The sequence below is a fragment of the Pollachius pollachius genome, assembly GCF_949987615.1.
Source record: "Pollachius pollachius genome assembly, chromosome: 8".
Taxonomy (NCBI): Eukaryota; Metazoa; Chordata; class Actinopteri; order Gadiformes; family Gadidae; genus Pollachius; species Pollachius pollachius.
Window position 1 is genome coordinate 16,889,948 of NC_136941.1, and position 20,715 is coordinate 16,910,662.

General features: G+C 47.3%; 1 protein-coding gene across 2 annotated transcripts in view; it reads right to left on the reverse strand.

Moving 5' to 3' along the window:
• scube3 (signal peptide, CUB domain, EGF-like 3) overlaps positions 1 to 20,715 on the reverse strand; it is a 61,719-nt gene that overhangs the window by 30,356 nt on the left and 10,648 nt on the right. For both annotated transcript variants that reach the window (XM_079741581.1, XM_079741580.1), the window contains exons 2-4: positions 17,598 to 17,720; positions 15,022 to 15,147; positions 6,960 to 7,094 (exon numbers count right to left, since the gene is read on the reverse strand). In XM_079741581.1, the coding sequence (XP_079597707.1) occupies positions 6,960 to 7,094; positions 15,022 to 15,147; positions 17,598 to 17,720 (384 nt within the window). The remainder of the gene's footprint in view (positions 1 to 6,959; positions 7,095 to 15,021; positions 15,148 to 17,597; positions 17,721 to 20,715) is intronic.

Genomic DNA, 20,715 nt, shown 5'->3' on the forward strand with positions numbered 1-20,715 from the left:
GACAGAGATACTTATTACAATATTAAAGCCGCCCCACTCATTCCTGAGCCCTGTTTGATTTTAACGGCAGATTTGTTTTCATTCAAACATTGGTGCTCCACAAAGCTTTGTTTTGAAATCACTTTCTTTAAATGATTATTTTTGATACCGGAACCAGAAGTCCAGCCCATATTCCTCTCGTTCCGATGACAAACTGTTCATTCAGCTATCAAGTCCATCCCTGACAGCCAGTCCTGACAGTCCGATAAACCTTTTTTACCGCCGCGTGACACTCCAGTTCATGAAGAATCAAAAGCCGGTCCCCGGCTAAGACAAGCTGCCTGCTACAAAGGTCACCGGGCGGGGGCCCGGGGCCGCGACGTGGCCCTCCGAGCCCCCAAACCCTGGGGCTCCTGGAGGGGAGAGGGGAGGACACAGTGGAGGCTGAAGTGCTTCAAGGCATGCCAAGGGCTTCATGGTTTGCTCCCACAGACCGATGCAGTGAAAAGGTGGGGAGAGAGAGAGCGGGGGGGACACTGACTGGTATCGACCGGCGAGCCGCGAGTTTTGGGGCATAAGTTGGTTTTTGAAATGAGAGTGCCGGGGCCCCCTAACTCCCCCCCCAAAAAAAAACAGGAGGGAGCCACCACACTAATAAAGCAGCATTCCTTCCGCTTCGATAATGGCCCATTAAAAGGTTTTAAAGGAGGATAAAAATGTCAGCGCATGGAAGAAGAAGGAAAAAAAAAATAAACCAATGAAAAAGCAGTCCAGAGCCGATCTGGATCTGCTATAGAGGGGGATACAGAGGGTCAAGAAACCATGTGAGACCTACAACCTGCTTCGTCACACAGCAGAGGTGCACCATCAGAGTGCTACTGTTAGTGTAGCCTGATCACCTGGTTCCCTCAGACAAACAAATGAATCAAATAAAGACGTCTTGTTAAGATTGTCGATCTCGCTGCAAGCACCCACCATCTCCCTCCTTCCCTCTCTTTCTCTCCCCCTCCATCCCTCCCTCCCTTTCGCTCCCTCTCTCTCTCTCTCTCTCCCTCCTTCCCTTTCTCTCTCTCTCCCTCCCTATCTCCCACCATCTCTCTCTCCCTCCTTCCCTCTCTCTCTCCCTCCCTTCCTCCCACCATCTCTCTCTCCCTCCCTTTCTCCCACCATCTCTCTCTCCCTCCCTCCCTCCCTCTCTCCCCCTTCTCCCCTCCCTCCTCTTTCTCTCCCTCCCTCCCTCCCTCTCTCCCTCACTTTCTTTCCCTCCCTCTCTCCCTCCTTCCCTCTCTCTGTAAACAACAGACGAGGACGGAGAAGAGAGGAGAGGACAGGACAGTTTGGCGAGGAAATATGGCATTCTCCGAATGCTTAATGCAAGACTGTTATTGCGAGACATTGCACTTAAAATGGTCTGAAAACACGGAAACATATTTATTTATGTAGGCAGTGGTCCAAAACAAACCCAAGCATAGTTTCCTAATGAGCCAGATTGTTGTACGGTAAGTGAGCAGTAACGGACTAGAATAGACACACAGATAGAAATCTCCAACATGATGCGTGTGTGAAACACTCTTCACATTATATGAGATTCCTTACCTTTCCTCAGTAATACTGAATACAAATGCTATGTAATTGTAAACAGGTTGCATGCATATGCACAAACAAGTGATTTGCATAGCATTTGCAGAACAAAACCTAGTGTTATGTACACATAGCCGACTGCAAGAGAGAGAGAGACATACAGATGGAAGGCATGGGAGAGAGAGAGAGAGAGAGATACAGATGGAAGGCATGGAGAGAGAGAGAGAGAGAGAGAGAGAGAGAGAGAGAGAGAGAGAGAGAGAGATACAGATGGAAGGCATGAGAGAGAGAGAGAGAGAGAGAGAGAGAGAGAGAGAGAGATACAGATGGAAGGCATGAGAGAGAGAGAGAGAGAGAGAGCAAGGGAGATGGAGGGAGGGAAAGAGAGAGCGAGAGCAAGAACGAGAGTGAGAAACACACACACACACACACACACACACACACACACACACACACACACACACACACACACACACACACACACACAGAGGCCGGGACACATACAGAGGCCGGGACATGCCACTCTCCTCTCTGGAGCATCAAGGTGACCTACCGTTCCAAGGGACACCTCGCTACCTCACCACACAAAGACGCACGCAGCTTTACAGATAACGTCCAAACAAACCCACCCTCATCAGCACACACACAAAGAGCTGCTCTCGGTCACAACGCTTCATGTGCAATGACAAAGAGGCATTCTTTCCTGAATTGAACGTTGCTGTTTGCTGTCTGCCTGTCCGTCGGTCTGTGAGGCACTCCGTTTGCACTAACGGTTTAAGTCATGGGTCATGACAGAGGGTTTAGCGGGAGAAACCTCAAAGAAAGACACCCTACAGATAGCCCATGAAGAACTACCGGCCAAAGGAAAGCCTGCCTGAATACAAAGAACGGGGGGCGGGCCAAAGGAATTCAGTAATTCAACGTGTGGTGAGCCAGCATTAAAGATTGTTAAAGACCTTGGAATGGGCAAAGCTAATTAGAGCGGTGGAAACGGAAGACGCACGGCATCCTCCATTCATCATTAGAGGATAAGAGGTGGTCTCGGACCAATCACTAATATGAAAGAATTGATGGGTAGCCATGGCAGGAAATGGTTCCCTTCCCTTCCCTGATGTAAGTAAGGAAAGAAAAAGAGAGAAAGAGAGACATTTCTGAGTTACACGGTTGGTGTGCAGAGCTATGGAGCAGAGACCCCGACACTTGTAAAAACAGTTGAGCAGCTCACCCTCAGTCAGGCCTGTGGAGAACCAAAAACAGCCAGCCAGGAGGAGGGCCGCCAGCGCCCCCCCTCACACACACACACACACACACACACACACACACACACACACACACACACACACACAGGAGCGACATGGCATTTCCTCATTGCACGCAACACCACATAACTAGGCAGTACAGCTTCCCTATGACACACGGAGCCATTTAGATCTGGCCGCAGACCAGAGCAACATAAAACTTAACAGTCCAACAGTCTGTTGCAGCGGTCGATATTAACGAGCAAACAGCAGCGACGCTGTGAGTAAGGGAGAGAGGGAGCATGCAGGAAAACAAGGTTCAAGGTCACTGTGTGTGTGTGTGTGTGTGTGTGTGTGTGTGTGTGTGTGTGTGTGTGTGTGTGTGTGTGTGTTTGCATGTGTGTGCGTGTTTCAAAAGTAGAGGTTGTGGTAATGAGGAGGCACATACGTTCTGAATACGAAGCTACAATTTAGCGTAGCGTTGACTAAAGTCGTCGGAACATGAGTCCTGCAGTCGCTGCTGGCCGGCGTCCAAAGAATGGAGGAAATGAACGTAAAACGTTAAATGCCAAGATTTGCATTCAAATGTCATTACAGGCGGCCGCGTCTGGAAAACACAGGCCTACAGCTACTCTACATCAAATTAAAAACTCTTGGCTCCTGCACGTGATTGCGGGGCCTTGTATGAATTCCAATGTCTGCGAGCGAGAGATAAAGCGGAGGAGGTAAGGGAGAGGAAGGGAGGAGAGACAGGCAGACGAGAGCAGGGCCCGCTTTAACAAGGGGCAACAAGCCTGTGTTGGAGGCGCATGAAAGTGTTGAAACATTAAAGGTGTTCAGACAGGGTATGGAGCTAACTGTTTGAGTTACCCAGTGAACTGCTGGTATTACCCATAGAGGAATTTCTCTCTTTTCTTGTAGTGTAAAAATAAGCTAAAACAATTGATGGACCTTTTGGTTTGTGTTATACAAAGGAAACTCATATTGCGCTTTATTGGCTTTAGTTTACAGAGTGTGCGCAACAATCTGAGAAGTCTAGAGGTATACAGTAAACACAGTATATTTTTATGGAGTGACAATGGTGACAATGTTTATTACACTCTTAAACCTGTCAAGTTGTAAAAGATAAATAAAATATAAAGGGGAATTTAATTGAAACCATCCAAGGTTGTGTGTTGTTCACCTTTCAGTCGGCATATTAACTGGATCCGACTAGGCCTTTAATTCCCATGAACGCTTTAATCGACTGCCAGAGGGAGACAGGAAAGCTCATTTCGAGCCGCCCAAAGACACCAAACAGCGAACCCTCGACACTCACAGAAAAACGTTTACCCTACGAATTACTAACATTAGTATTCGATTAGAGACTACCACAAAAAACTCTGAATCAACTGAATCTGTATCATTTTCTACACAACAATACAACAATAGAGACTTTAAACGTTTAAAATATAAAAAAATGTGCACAATTTCTGCTTCCACTTTAAAAACATGTGTGGGTCACAGAAATCCCAGTGTCATAAAAAAAGAAGAAAAAGAAATAGAAGTCTACCTGACCTAAATGGCGTTCTTATCAACCACTAAGCACCTCGGCTAGCCTTGCCCTTCAAAAGACTTTCTTGACAGAAAGGTTTGGGGAGGACAAATGATCTGTTACATACTTGACAGCCAGGCCAAGGATTTAGCGGGACTTATTCCTATTGAGGGTGGGCGGGAGGGTGGGGGGAGGCCGGCCGCAGCCTTGTCATTAGCTGCCTTACAGGCAGGACCCCTGCTACCTAATTGGCAGGGTCTCTCTGCTAACAAGGACCCCGCACAGCAGGGGGGTCTAAGCTGGAAGCGACAGGTCCCGGTATTGACCTCCTCTTGCTCTCTCTCTCTCTCTCTCTCTCTCTCTCTCTCCTGCCCCCCGTGCCCCCGTCCCCAAACAGCTGATTCACTGATCCAATGAGAGTGACGGTGATGTATTTCTAATGAGCGAGATGCAGCTCATCAACAGTGGCACCCAAAGGTCCCCTTGTGTTTAGGAGAGGACTGCTTCCTAGCAGTGTTGGCCGAGCCGTCGGAGTAATGGTGATGTTTTATATGCTTTACAGAGGGAGTCTTGACACCAGCGAGAGAGAGAGAGAGAGAGAGAGAGAGAGAGAGAGAGAGAATTTTGGATGCAATAACTTCACATGAAAAATCAGTTATCATGTGGGTGTTTGTGTGTGATAGTGAGTGAGTGAGCGAGAGTGCGAGACAAAGAGAAAGAGAGAAAGAGAGAGAGAGAGAGATAGAGAGAGAGAGAGATGGACAGAGAGAGAGAAAGGGAGACAGAGGGACAGAGAAAGCTAAAGATTATCTATGGTATCATGTAAAAGGATAGCTTTTGCCATTTAGCTGAGAGACAGGAGTTTACAGAGAGCAATGGCAACACAACGGCATGAGACGTATTTCACACTGCAATCCCATTGGTGGCCACCCAATGCTCTGATGCTCCACTCCAATAACACATTCACCCAACATAAACACTGACAGCTCATTAGGCCCCGAGATTGATCCCATAGAAAGCAGCCTTCCAAGAATCCAACTCCCCCCCCCCAGGCTACAGACGGCTGGAATGAGGCTTTATCAATCAGTTGAGGTAATAGATAGCGGGGAGAGAAGCGTGAGACAAGGTGCGGGCAAAGAGCAGTGTGGGAGTGTGATGTGTGGTTTGAACTCCTTCTCATAATAAGAGGCTCCTGACGATAAGGGCTCAATGCTCCTCACAGTCCAGAGGATAAACAGACACCTCGGAGCAAACCCCGTGCCTTCATGCATTCTAGGGAGACATCGCTATGTGAAAAAAAAGGTGTGCAGGAATGGGGGATTTTAAACGGTGAGATAGCACACTCCGAGAGAAAATAAATTGAAAACGATGTACACTGGCTAGCTAACATTTGTTGGCAAATTCCGTAGTTTTGTGAAAAAATGCAATGTGACTGCGCTAAACTAGTGTAGACAGTTTCGGGAGAAGTTTGTTTTTCTCTAACGGCACACGTTTGTTTGAGAGATAAAGCCGGCCTTTCACTACAAAAGTGAAGACATTCCTCTATCCAATCACATGCCGACTAACTCATCCATGGGCCGATGACAGCATTCTACGGGCATAATTTAAGTGAGTTGTATTTCGTCATCAGGTCATGTTTTCTCAAGAAACACACTTTGACAGGTTAACTAGGACCTAAGCTACAATTTGGAAGATCACAGCGTTAATTACTGTAAACCCTGCTAAACCTCAAGGGTTACGGAAAAGTCAATCTCAATAAATACGAGGGATAAAGCCCTTTCCATCGCAGGTGACCGGCGCCCAGGCAGCTGAGTTAACCAGTGTACCGGGTAAGCCCTCTTCATCCGTACGCTGGTACTCCCTTTAAGTAGCTCGGAGGGCTACGTGCTCCCATCATGTCCGTATCCCGCAGGAATGCTCCACTCACACCAGGCGTGTCCGCCCCGGGCTACACCTTAAATCGTTTTGCTCTCACCCAGCCTCCAACCCCTCCCCCCCCCTACCCTCACCTCCCTCCTCCCCCCCCCCCCCCCCCCCCCCCCCCACCCCATATCCACCCACCCCCCTGCGCTCCGCCGCAGGCAGCTCTCATACCTCCGGGTGCCTTAAAGTGGCTGCCAAGCCCTGGATTGATTCAGCTTGAAAAGGATTGACGGGAAACAAGAACAAAAAAAAAAAAAAGAAAGGAGGTGATTTATCCTGGTTGTTGTCAGGACTCAAGAAATGTTTACCTTTGCTCAGGGTCCTCGCTGCAGGACCTGCCGGGGCCTGCTCTCGCTCTCGAGCACAAGTTTAATCCGTGGCAATGCATCGCTTCATTCATAGCAGGTCACAGCAACGGTTGCAAACCTACTGCCTCAAAGGAGTCATCCTGGTTGTGCAGCCATTGAAAGAAGGGCAATAGGGCTGGGGTGCACGCGATAGCATCATCAATCAAATCAAACTCCATATCACGTTTAACACGAGTGGGTCTAACGCACACTACTTGACTCGTGACGATACGAACAGCACATTACTACAGTGATTCTGGCCCTGCTTGGTTTCACGGTGAGCGTCAGGGTCACAGTGGTCATGGTGTACACTGTGCAGCATCGTGGTGGACTCGATCAGGACTCGGCGATGCTCACCTTTGGGCCTCTGGATGCAGGTGTGCTGGTTGTCGCTGAGGAAGAATCCCTCCCTGCATCGGCACTCGTAGCTGCCCATCATGTTGACGCAGATCTGCTGGCATCCCCCGTTGCCCTCCGCACACTCGTCCACGTCTAGCAGGAGAACACAGAGTTACACACGTGAAGAGACAGAGCGCTGAACACCAACATGGACAGAGTAGCAGTCAAGTCCAGTTTGGGTCATATACAAAAACGTGGGACCGTTTGTTGCACACAGGCCAGTCGAAGACTGTTTCTACTTTTTTTTCCCACCTGAATAAAACAGCATGGGCTTCGGAGTTCGGGTGCAAAGGTCACAGAATGAAAAGAGCGAGGAGGAGAGGAGAAGGAGGTTCTTTGGGGGAAGGGGGGGGCTCGTCTTTACACGGGTGTGTGTGGGTGTTGGTGTGGGTGTGTGAGTGTTTTAACGCTTATCTGACATGGCAGCACACAGCTTCCGCTCCTAAAAGAGCGCAGCAGCACTAAGCCCTAAAAAAAACTCCAAATAAATGCAAACACAGCACAATCCTCCCGGCAAATAGGAAACCCGATCCAGCCGGGCCAGAGTACCTGCCGATGACGAGTGTCTGTCAGAGCCGTGACGGCAAGAATGTGGGAGAGAGAGGGACAGGGAGGAGGACTAAGCAGGAGGAGGAGGAGGTGGTGGGAGAGGGAGGAGGTGGCGAGAGAAATGAAGAGCGGCCATCGGAGTGAGTGGAGAGAAAGTTCAGTGCATCAAGTGCAGCATGAGAGAGAGAAGACGAGAGAGACGAGGAGAAGGACACAACGTGAGCTGAAGTGCAGACGGCCTCCAGTCTCCACACCAGAGTCTCCTGGGAGCCTTGATCTGGCCCTACTGGGCACAGTCACTCAACAAAGCAAACGCCCACGGCTCCCTAGGCCTAGCGTGGGGGGACACTCTCCAGATATTAAAGTTTGCGTTTCGTAATGAATATCAGTCTGGCCCTGGCTGGGCGGTAATTGATTTACAAACATGGCGAGGCCTTACGGTGTACAAAGAGCTCCAGTCAATCAGAGTGAGGCTCTCGCTCTCATCGCTGTTACCCAATAGATGGCAGGTTTTCTTCGAAAGAGTGAACTTCTTGTCCTGGCATGGCAAGATCAGCAAGATATCGTCTGCGTTTCATATATTTATTATGGTTTACTTCGAAAGCCCGTCATGCGAAACTAATTTACTGTCTATTTTTCCAGACCGAGCAGGCTGCTAGATTAGGTTTCCTTTCTGGGGGGGAAATTCTCGTCGACTAAATTAAAACTTGGTCCTGTATTTTTTTCACCGGAACGGAGAGAGACACATGGATGAGGCTGAACATACCGAAGTGTACACGTGTGTGTGTCACACCTGACGACATCGCAGCAGAGGTGAGACTACCCAAGGGACAGCACTGATAGTCCTGTGCCTTGTTCTCACGGATCACCAACACTGCTGCCTCTTCCCTGTCAAAACTATTCTCATTCTGCCGCTCACGCCCAGGGGGAATTGAGTCACTTTGCAGCCAGGTGAAGATACGTCCCTTCAATAAATGTGCTGGAATTATTTATGTTTTACTCTAGGTTTACTTGAAGGTGAAAGTAAAGAGGTGAGCACTTTTGGTCTGTCGCCCAGATTGGTCAGCCTTGATTTTAGTTACTTTTTAATAGTCGCATCTCTCAGTCCCGTCACAACATGAAAGAGGCAGGAGTGGAGGGGAAGAGCTCGGAGCATACTGGCACATTAAAGCCATGTACAGCTGCACCTTGGCAGATAAACTGCTAGGAGCACTTTAAAAAGCCCCACTGCCTCAGAGTGCAACACTCTGACACGTGAACAGGGAAACAGACACCGGAGGTAAGGAAGTAAGGCAGAGGATGGACATGCGTGTACGCACACGCACACACACACACACACACACACACACACACACACACACACACGCACACTTAAACACAGGAACACCCCCCCAAACACACACGCACAGAACCCCAAACTCTTAATAGAAAAAGGCTATACAAACACAAAAGTCATTAACACTGTGCCAAAATGTCCATGAAGTATTCTGCTAACCTCAAAGGGCATGGGGATATTCCTTCTCCAAACCCCGGGGTGCATCAATGAAACTTTCATTTCCTGGTTCCTTCATCCCACTAAATGAGGCGTTGACTGTCAGTAGATCTCTTCTGTTTAAATAGCTCCTATAATTGCCTGTGTTGTGTGCTGGGCAAGGCTGGTGTCCAAAACAAATATTTCCAAGCGGAAAGCGGTTCTGGCACAAGCTAGCCAAAGTGCTAATGTTATTTAGGCCCCAAACTTTTTTTGGGGTGTTCTAATTCTAATGAGACAGTGAAAAAAATGATCTTAATAAGGTAAAAAGAGTTGCCTCATTTCTGAAAAATAAGACATGTCTTTGCTGCGCTTGAAGGGACGAAGCGGAAAGCAAGGTTCAAACAGAGCGAGATTAAGAGATTGGTTGTGTTTGCGGAGGCCATGTCCGCTGGTTTCCTCAGATGGCCTTGACTGTATATATAACATTTGGCCTTGCGCTTAGCTTTGGAGCCATGTAAACACGGTGGTTAAGTTACAGAAACTCCTCAACCCGTATTTTGGAGAAACACTCAAGTCTTTCGTTGTCGTTCAAAAAAACTAAAAACACTAAAGGTTCACTGACTCCCAGACCATTTATTGCTGAGCCTGGTGTGAGGGGAGGAAGAGGATGGGGAGATGAGGGGGGGAGGCTGTAAAACTAGTCCCGTCTGTCCTCTGAGCGATCCCTGCATCCATCCAGTCCCCCTGCTTGGGGAGCCATCCGACTGACAGAACGAGCTCCACACAGGCCAGAGACAGGGAGGTGAGAGGGCCGAGTCTAGCCTATTTTGGCTCCTCGTTCACAGGAGTTCACAACACACACAAACTTTAAGCAGACAGCTAATCGTAGCCAGGCTGTGACGTCAGCGGTTAAAAGAGCCTCAAGTCTTCAAAGCTTAACCCCTTGCTGGCGTGAGGGGAATATGGCCTGGCCTTGCCGGGCATCAGAAACAAAGTGAACATGACAGCTACACTGCGAATGCCAACTGCCAAGCTGAATTAAACCCTCTCTTTGAAGGGACTGTCTTGTTCCCTGCTGAAGTACAAGGAATAATACATTTACAGGTTGCTAGATTTGAGCACAGACCCTCATCCGGATGGGATCAGGTTGTGCTTAGTGATGTGTTGCATAAACCCATGACTGCTTATCTAACCAGGCACGCACACACACACACACACACACCCAGTCCCAGTGCTCTTGATTGACTTATGTTATGGACCGAATCCATAAAATATTTAATTGGGTGTGGACGAATATATTCCAGTAAATAAGATGGGCCTGATATATTTATCCGCTTTGCTCCTAATACCCCTGTTTAAAAATCAACTATAAATCCACAGCCATCATATAAACAAAAAATCTCATCCTTAATTTGCCAGTCAAGATGGATTTTTTCTTGTGCTTTTTTTTATAAACACAACTCATACAGCTTTGATTGAACTCAGGCCGCCTTGACTTTTCCGCCCGTCGCCCAGGTTACCGCTCGGGTAAATAAGCACAGGCTTCGGGCTAGGCTTCCAATCTCTTCCAGGGTTCTTTCCTTAAAGAAAAACTATGAGCTAAGGTCATACTAAATGGTATTTCAGTGTTTCTCCAAAACAAGTCTGGAAGTATTTTAAAAACAAACCCGGGGATAAGTGTTTAGGAGGACCGCCTCGTGCCAAGCAGACGAGAGGAGGCCTTGTCCGGACGGCTCCGCAGGGCCGTGGGCTTACGTCCCTAAACCCAATCTCAAGCTTGAGTTTCTACCAAAGCCCTGCCAGTGGGCTCAGCTGTGTTCGTTCATTCCCGTGGTGGACAGGGGGGGGGGGGGGGACGGGGGGAGGCTGAGCGTTCCGTCGGAGGCAGTTGTTGTTGACGTTCTCTTTGGGGGGGGCGGCTAATGCACCGATCCCAGATCTATCGTCGTCTCGCTCCCTGTGGCTCCCCGAGCCGTCCTGACACTCTCCTGTCGAAACCTGATCCCCTGCCCGTCACAACAACAACAACAGCAGCAGCAAAGCGACTGCTCACCCAGAGAAAACTGATGGTTTATTTGCATTTACAGTGGTGGGGATGTGAGGGGGAGATGGTGAAGACGCCTAACCGAGGCGGTATTTGTGCTGCCATCCCCTGGGTATGAAGTTCCGACCAGAGCGCTATTTTCACAAAATCGAGCCAGGAGATTGTCGCCAAGATGTCTCAGTCACAGTCACGAAGACGCATTGTTGGTGTTGAGGCAATTTCATCAAGAAGAGAAAATCTAATGGTATTGCTCCATTGAAGACTGCCGGAGATTACCATCGCCGCCATGAAAGGGCTGGCGAATTCACTTCAAGGGATGCATTGGAGCTCCCACCGGATCCAAGGCTGGACAACGCAAGGGTCTTTGGTGCTCACCTTTTCCCATCAGCCACTGGTCAATAATTCATCAGTGGGAAAGCTCTGTGTTTGATACGCCCACCTTAGAGCATCACCATCCAGGATTATAAGTGCACGAACATGGGTGAGGAGCTGATGGTTAAAGGGAGGGGGCTTATCCAGCAGATGTGTTCAATCAGGGGTAACACTTGGCACTAACCAGGAGCTTCTGGATTAAGGGTTACAACAAAGCAGATATTTTGATTTGCATCCTTCAATGTATAGCTAAAAACATGTGTTTTTAGGAGTGACTTATGATGGTTTGCAGCTACACACTGACTTTAAAGTCCTCCATCGGCGTTTCCTGTGTGATTAATCACACCTTGTCTTTGCGGAAGGGTAAAGTAAAAGGACGTTCATTTCCCTATAGATTGTGCAGGAAATTGAGCCCCACTGAATCAATACAAATCAAATCATTGTTGGTCAATAGGACTCACAAAGGAACATAACCCTCAGAGCTGTGATTCGGTGTTGAGGCACAGATTGCCACCACCACCCCCGCCCCGCATGAGGGACACATTTTTGGAGCTGAAAAAGCACAAGGGCTAATGAAGAGCTGGACAATGCAATTAAACCGCAAGGTGGTGAGATCCCAGCAGGCGCAGAGGTCCGCTAGCCTGCATGCGTCGCAGTCATATCACCCTGTAACAAAAACTAAAAACGCTCGGTTTCCCCTGAACAAGCCGCTTTTGTTATTACAGCAGTCGGCTGGACCTTGGGGAGGTGATGTTTTTTTTATTTTTTGGGGAGAAAGTCTGCTAGATGCATTCTACCGACATGCATCCATTGGGCTGTCATCTTCCCGGCAGCCTCGACACCAGGAATAGGATCGGTGGTAATTTTCCAGGTGCGGGCCAAAAGGTTAAAGAAAGATTTGTGGTTTGAAATCCATGCGGTGGTGTTTGTACAGATGCTAATGATATTTGGCACCACACCGACCACTTGAGCGCTGCTAATGAATCGCCTCTGTGAGAGCGAGAAATGTAGCCTTTTCTTAAGGATCTTAAAACACAACTCGTATATACTGTGAGTTGTGAATGCCGCCACGCAGCCGGTTCTATAGTAGGACTCAAACAGGCCACTTTCCATACATCTGCTACCCATTGTTGAAGAGGATGTGTGTTTTGGATTAAACAAACATTGATTTTTCATAGAGCCTCAAAAATGGAAACAATTGTGAAATAACTATTTCTTGAGCACCGTCATGAAAGAGTTGCAACAATTAAGTTCGATCCATCCTTCATTACTGAAAGATTTCATTGCCTCACTGCATTTCCTCCAATGTGACTGCTTTTCTCTCTCTCTCTCTCTCTCTCTCTCTCTCTCTCTCTCTCTCTCTCTCTCTCTCTCTCTTTTTTTCAGAGGCCACAATGGCTCTCGCCAGGAGGTGAATTATACAGTGAGTGACATTTCACTCCGCACAGGCGGACCCAGTGTACTGTAACATCGCGCTCTTTCCACCTTGGTGATTGCTGACATCTCTGTGCGATCCCGGGGCCTAGCATAACGGGGGGGGGGGGAACACACTGACACCTTCCTCAGCGAGGTGGACGCCACTCTCACTTCACGCTCTGTCGCCCGACATCGCCGTCACCGCCGCCATAGCTGCCAAGCGCCGCCAAGCGCCGCCATAATGCTGAATCATCAGACGACAATGGAGTCATGTGGAGCAGGCGTCGCGGGGGGTGGGACGGGGAGCCCCTTGTTAGCGCAGCCTCGCTGTTGCTCAGGGAATTATTTTCCACTGAGGGTCAAACGGGATTGACAGTTACGAAACAAACGGACGCCGGGGGTAGCGAGATGACAGAAAAATATGGTGAATATCATGAATATGAAATAATAAACCAGAAAGGTCTATTTATTTACAAAAACAGCTTGGGGGGAGAAAATACAACCAAGAACTATAAAGTCTGCAAATACTGCCGCTTCCCACTGTGATCAGGCGCATGCTTGATCCTCGGGTGGCTATTGGACCCATGTGTGAGCTGTGATGGGTCTAGCCTAGCCTGGACTACACTTAGCTCCCCTCGTTAGCCTCGGGGGTCAGGGGGACTAAACGGTTCTCAAGGGCTGAAGGAGCTTAAACCTGGAAGCGGAAGCCCAGGGTCTAAACATGAAACCTCTGCAGGAGGACTCCCCTCCTCCCGCCTCTTTGTGGTGAGGATTATTTATTTAGCCGACTGGAGCAGGGAGAGAATTAAGACTCCAATTCAACCCCTCCATGAAAAAAGAGTCTCAAGAGGACTTTCCCTTCTGAGCGACTTTTGAAAGGAGCGCGGCTATTTAGCGTATCGAGAATAATGGTCGAAGAATCTATTTATATAGAAGCCGGTGTGTGTGTGTGTGTGTGTGTGTGTGTGTGTGTGTGTGTGTGTGTGTGTGTGTGCATGTGTGTGGGTCTTTGGTTACAACAAAAAGAAAGAACAATCAAAGAGATTGATAGATGCTTTGTTGTCTAATGCCACAGCAGCCACACAAGGCCAGATACCTCAATTACACACCTGCATGCGAGCCATCTCATCCATAGCAGAGCAAATGATCCACATTCAACTTAAATCGGCTTTCTTAATGGCTCGGAAAATAGCCCCATCCGTACTTGTATGGACCGGGATTGTGTGTTTGTATGAGAGAGAGAGCCAGAGACAGAGACAGAGACAAAGACAGAGAGAGACAGAGACAGAGACAGAGACAGAGAGAGAAAGAGAGAGAGAGAGAGAGAGAGAGAGAGAGAGAGAGAGAGAGAGAGAGAGAAAAGACAGAAGAAGAAAGCAAAGGAAAGATAGAGATAAAAAATAAACCTAATGGAGGGATAGAGATAACAAGGGCCAAAGTGATGAAATATTTTTTCACAAAAGCTGGTACAACTAGAGCTAGTTTTAAGATGTCACTCAACAGGTTTTAACCCAGAGGGGCGTGACTTTATAGAGAGAGTGTGTGTGTGGGGAAGAGGGGGTTGGGGGTCAACCAAACATAATAAAGGTAGATTTCACCGAAAGGGACAGCGGGGGATAGAGCAGGAGAGGAAAGACGCCGTTGAGCGGCCCGTAAGAGGAGGTGGGAGCGGTGTTTTTCTCTTCATCGGAGATCCGTTTTAAGTGTATCATGCGCTCGGCAGGGCCGAAGTGAATGGCACACCGGTGAAACATTAAACCATGGGAAAGTCTGCTCCTTTGACGGCTCCCTGAGAGCTCCAAGCACAGGGTCAAGCTCTTCATAAGTGAATCCCTTATTGGCGTTGTGTTAAAAGAAGGATAGCTTATGGCTAACATAGCAAACCAAGGTTCAAAGTTCAAACTCCTAACTGTCCTACTGGAACATAAATGACCAGCCATGATGTGACAACCCAACCGTCAGAGAAACAGAAGGAATGCCGCGCAATGTATTATGTCAGGTTGAGAGCAAGATGGCCCACTACAGTCTCTGGGAATCACAGCCTCTGCGTTTTGGCAGCTTAATGGGGTTATAGAGGGGGTCAATGTTTCATAAAGCGCAGGGATAAGAAAACACTTGAACAAGTTGGCATTGTAAACAGACATTACATTACATAACACACGTACCTAGACAGTTGTGTCCGTCGTGGGCCAGACGGAAGCCGTCATAACACGTACATCTGTAGTTCCCCGGGATGTTGATGCAGTCATGGACACAGCCTCCGTTGTACTCTGTGGCACATTCATCTAAATCTGCAGCATAGAGAGAGAGAGAGAGCGAGAGAGAGAGAGAGAGAGAGAGGGGTGAGGGCGAGGAGAGACCTTTCATTTCTTTATATTATTAATGGTGTACCATGGAGGTGGAAGGGGTTAAGGGAACCATGGACCTGCCATAATGTAATCGTTTTTTGACAATAAACAGTTAATAGACTATTCTTGTATACTGTTTGACCAAAAGTATAGCTTTACAATACATTTATGAGCATTGAGCAGATGCTTTTATCCAAAGGAACTAACAAGTGGCACTGCAAACTAACAAAGCCCATCAAAAGTATTCCTATGCTTCGTGATCATTGGCAAGTTTCTAAAAAATAACGAATGGGAATTAAATATAACAACACATAGTTTCTATAGGACTGGAATGACACACGTACAGGACAGAGTGGTCACAGCATTTCAATGCACACTGAATGCAGGGCAGCTGATTGTGTGCCGTACCCAAGTGACCAAGGCAGAGGCAAGGGCCAGAACACAGCAGCACAGCAGCCCCTCCACTCAGCTCCACTCGTATGGGTCCATTAGCTGCTAATGATCCCAGGACCCCAGCCTGCCTTCAGGACTGGAACTAGCTTCAGACGGCAGCATGGGACCGACACTAACCCTCTGCCCTCCAGCTCTCTGGGAGTGCTGTGACACACACACATCTCACTCCACACCTCAATCTGACACCCAGGGACAGGGCAGATCTGCTTACCGGGCCTCTTGAGTCCCTCTCTAAATGTGAATCTGTCTTAATGTTATCGTTGAATATAAGTTAATAAGTTAAGTAATTAGAATACAATAAATATAAGCTTTTTTAACTGACCAATGTACAATATTTTTATTCATGCAAATCCACGTTTACAAAAACATGATTCAATGCAACGTTTTTGGTGTAGTATGACATTTACACCGTTGTGTACCCCTTGAGGCTCAGCCAGCGGCGGCCCAATCTGCTGTGGTCATGAAGACCAATCAGGGCCTGGGCCAGCGGTCGCCAGGAGCTCCTCCAGAGGAGGTTAAGCCCGGGCAAACCATTAAGAAAAGAGAAGAAAAGAACACCATCTAAAAGCTGACAGGCGATTAGCTTAGGGAACCAAGACGGCTCGTAACATCAAGCGGTGCGATTGCGGTCTTTGTAAATACGAGGGCAGCAGAATTGTGTTGTTTGCGCACCATTGGTTGCACATCATTCAGGGTAATTAACCCTGCCTTCATGAAATCTCACTGAAGGGATAAATGTTTACAATCAAATTTTAGCTGGTTTTAGTGATAAGAAAAATCTATGAATAAACAACTGTTAAGAAATGTATACATATTTTACACAGAGTACATTTCTTATTTTCATGAACTTGTCTAAAGCAACAAGCGCTTTAAGCAAAGTGTAGGAATGTAAAAATCCTCTTCCACCAACCAGGCCTGCTAAATTCTAATCATTTTACCTAGCATAGCCTTTACGTTTGTTTATCTAATATTATACAATCTTGGATCCAACTGTAAAGGAAAGCAAAACGAACAACTTACTACACTTGTTTAAACTGAGTTAGCGTTCGCTGTTTGCCCTCAGCACACCGTCTCCTACTAAACGGACGTAAGAACACTTTTTGCAGACATCTTACTGTTCCCATCAATTCACCGGTAATCCAATCTGCAGCGTAGCATATTTTTTTACAAATTAAATTGAATAAAGCTAACTTTTATAACTTCCCGGCAGGAAGCCTTAGAAAATACACAGCTGAGTTAATGAAAAAATAATAGAATAGTTAGGAGGAGGGAAATAGACAACTTGACATTTTGAGGTTTTGGAATATTACTTTAGGACATAAAACCTTTTTAAGGGAAAAAACGTTAGAAAACGTGAGCGTGTCTCTCTGGCCGCCTGCGGCTGTGGAAGCATCCCAGACCTTTTGGCACACACACACACACTTTCTACTACCTTTTCATCCACCATCTTAATTCCCTTTCTCTAACAAGTGTAGAAAATGTATTGCTTCACACCATCCTGGAGCAATCTGCACCAGGCTCTTTCCCCCTCGCTCAGTTTGTCACACACGCACAAACTCACGCATGCATACACATGCACACACGCACACACTCACAAGCCCTCACGCACGCACACACACACACACACACACACACACACACACACACACACACACACACACACACACACACACACACACACACACACACACACACACACACACACACAAACACACACACAGCACACCCAATGATACATGATAAGTGTGATACAATCTCTTATCATGCATATCGGGTGGCCAAGAGGCATACATTAGGACAGACGCGGCCCATCAGAGAGAACAGAGTGCTCCCCTCTCTGTGCTGTATCACACTCCTCGTGCTCATTCATAGACAACACATTCGCTCACCATCCAGGTGAGATAAAGCTTGCCTCGTTTCGGGGGGGAGGGGGGGGTTACCTTCACAGTGCTTGCCGTCACCCTTGTATCCTGACTTGCAGATACATTTGTATGACTTGAGGGTGTTCTGGCAGATGGCGTCGATGCTGCAGTTGTCCAGCGCCTCCGCACACTCATCTACATCTAGGAGAGAGAGGAGAGAGGGCTTAATGAAGCATCCAGAATACAGAGTTGGACACAGAGCACAGCACATGCAATACAGCATCATATAGACACATTGTTTGTATGCAAGTCGGAGTCACACATACACGTACACAATTAGGATGTTGTGGATATGCTTGAAGACAGAAAGTGATTCATTGGATTTTGATTGAACTGAACAGCATTGAGAAAGATATGCTAGTATTTTTAGATCAACATCTAAGTTCATCATATAAACCACTAAGTGACAAGTCCAGAACAAGGTAAACACCCCTCTTACGCCCTTATTGTATGTCGTACGTCCTGGCACTTAATGTACGCACTTATTGTATGCTGTACGTCCTTGCACTTGAAGATAGTACTTAGGATTGTGTAGCATCTTTTCCTAGCTTTGTTGTATACGGGGAATGGGTTAACCGAACAATTGTTAGTGCTTGACACTTGGTTCTTTGAACGTCCTTACTGACAGCGATATTTTTTTGTTTCTCTTTCTTCTGACAAATGTAGTTATGTAAATCGCTTCGGATAAAATAATCTGCTAAATGTAGATGTAAATGTAAGCAGGGCAGCAGCTGTGAAAGCAATGGACATATGTGCTAGTGGTCGGTTATTGATTGAGCTGACCTTTCATCTGAGGAAGGGGGGGGGGATAGTCTGGCCATTCCTCTTTAATATCAAGATGTTCAAATTGAACGAAAAAAAAAACTGTGGAAGAGATGTATTGCTAAAAACAATGTTGAGTCACAACACCGACAATAATCCATTAATCCAGCCTTTAAACTCCCCATCAAAGGTTCCCGATCACACCCAGAGCGCTGAAGTCCCCACTAGGCTGAACTGATCGAACGTGGCGAAAGGCATGGAAATGCATCTGACAAGAACTGCGAGGAGGAGGAGAAGGATCAGATTTGGGGCTTCTTGATCCCACCATATCCGCAGTTAGCTAGACCAGGTGTTTGGGATTACCCCCCCCCCCCCCCCCCTCCCCCCCCAGCCGGACCCCCTGTCCTCCTCCCCGCGCCCCCCACCTTCCCCCTGTGCACAGGGGAAAGGCAGCTTAGCACACGGCTTACATAGCTTCTCATATCGACTCTTATCACAGGGTCCCTACAGGGGGCCGGGAGGGGTGGGGGCCTGCCCCGGGTTTGCTTGCCCCGAGCTCAGCCTTATCAGCCTTATCTGTGCCCCCGTCTCTGAAGACAGAGGGCTGGGTCTTCTGTGTTGGAATAGTCCCATTTACATGTAGATGTAACAGCAAACCTGATTCACGTATTGGTCGTGTTGTCGTCCCTGGTTAGCAGACCAGGGGCTGAGGCACTAAGACACTCCAAAGTTCCATTACAAGGTCGTCTACATTCATCACACAGCAGAGATTGCTAATAAACAATATGCGTTATCGAGCAGCGCCTTGTGCTCAGCAAATGATTGCATCCAGTGACGGTGGAAGATGGAAGTTGCATCCGAATCCAAACTCTTCTCGTGCCTGGTTCCCGCCATCCCCCATCCCTCCACAAGCGAGGGCAGCCCAGGCGTACATTCACCCAGGGACTTTCTCAGCAGTGAAACAAGCTGCCAGCCTGTATCCAACACCCCTCATCAAGTAGATCTGATTCCCTCAGGTTCTTACACAAGGATCAACTCTTCATCCAATCGCAGGTCACTTTGGAGAATTCCTCTGCTAAATGAAGACATGTAATTTGGACAATTAGCTTGTCCAAGACAACACTACACCTTTTTCCAGCAAATCAGGGTGTACTTTCAGTTCATTTCGTGGCAGCCAGGGTATAGGTTTTGAACCAGGTAACAACTTGGCATCTCTCCTGCTCCCTGAAAGCAATTTAGGATTGTAGGAGCTTCCCGGGCCCCGTATTGATTTTGATTCCATGAGAACAATGGCTATTCTCCTGGGCCGGGCTGGCAGAGCGCCTTTCCCCCTCACTGATTGTCTTCCAGGATAAGAGCAGGAAAAGCTATTGCAATAAGAGTTTTTCAATAGTGGTTGAATTAATCATAACAAAATATCAATGGCATTGTCAGCTGCTGTGGTTCGAAGGCTCTGAGGTGTTTAATATTCATTTAAAAATAGACTCTCTTAGCATTACACTCCTTCTTTTATTAATGTCCCTATCTGGTGCATCGATTGATTTCATTTTACTTGCATATCTTTTTATACAGACAGCGTTGCAAAAATGAAAATGCTTGCAAGGTCTTATTCTGAAACTCTATTTAAAACAATGACTTGCATGTCATGTCTTCCACTCATTTTAATATCTCCCTCCCTATGTGCGGCAGCCAAATGCAGATTCAACACTGAAGCCTTACCAAAAAACGATGACCTCATTCACAGGAAAAGCAATTTAAACTCTCTCAAAAAGCAATACATTTTCCAACAGGAGCAAAGCTTATTCAAATATGTCTGTCAACAGAGTTATATTGGCCTATTTTATACACGGCTGTATATCTCTCAAGATCATATGCTTGACAGGGAGCAATACAGGCCTAGGCTTTCCCTTTCAGAATGATTCAGGGAGAGCAATAGTTAATCTTGGATTTGCCATAAAGACAAGCTAGGGCATTCAAGGTCAAAAAGAACGATACAAAATCACAAAGTAATGTTTGCTGCTGTGCGTGTTAAAAGAACTTCCACAACAAATTCTAATAAATCCAGCCAAAGATCCTGGTGTATACACAGTGACGACAGAGCCTAAACAGCCACCCATTCAGTGTTCACCTTCACACACATGTGCAGCTGAGCTTCACTTGGTTTTATTCTTAATCCTGAAAGCCTTTGGCATGAAAATAAACATGTCAGAATCGATCTGTTCTACGGTGCAGTGCAGAGGACATTCTTCTGGATCCTGGAGGAGAGAAAAAAGCCAAATGCATTCAGTAATGCTGGCCTGGTAATTGACTCATGCCCAAGATGAAAAGCGTGTTTTTTTCACGCTTTGTTTCCTTCATTCTTTTGTGTTGATGT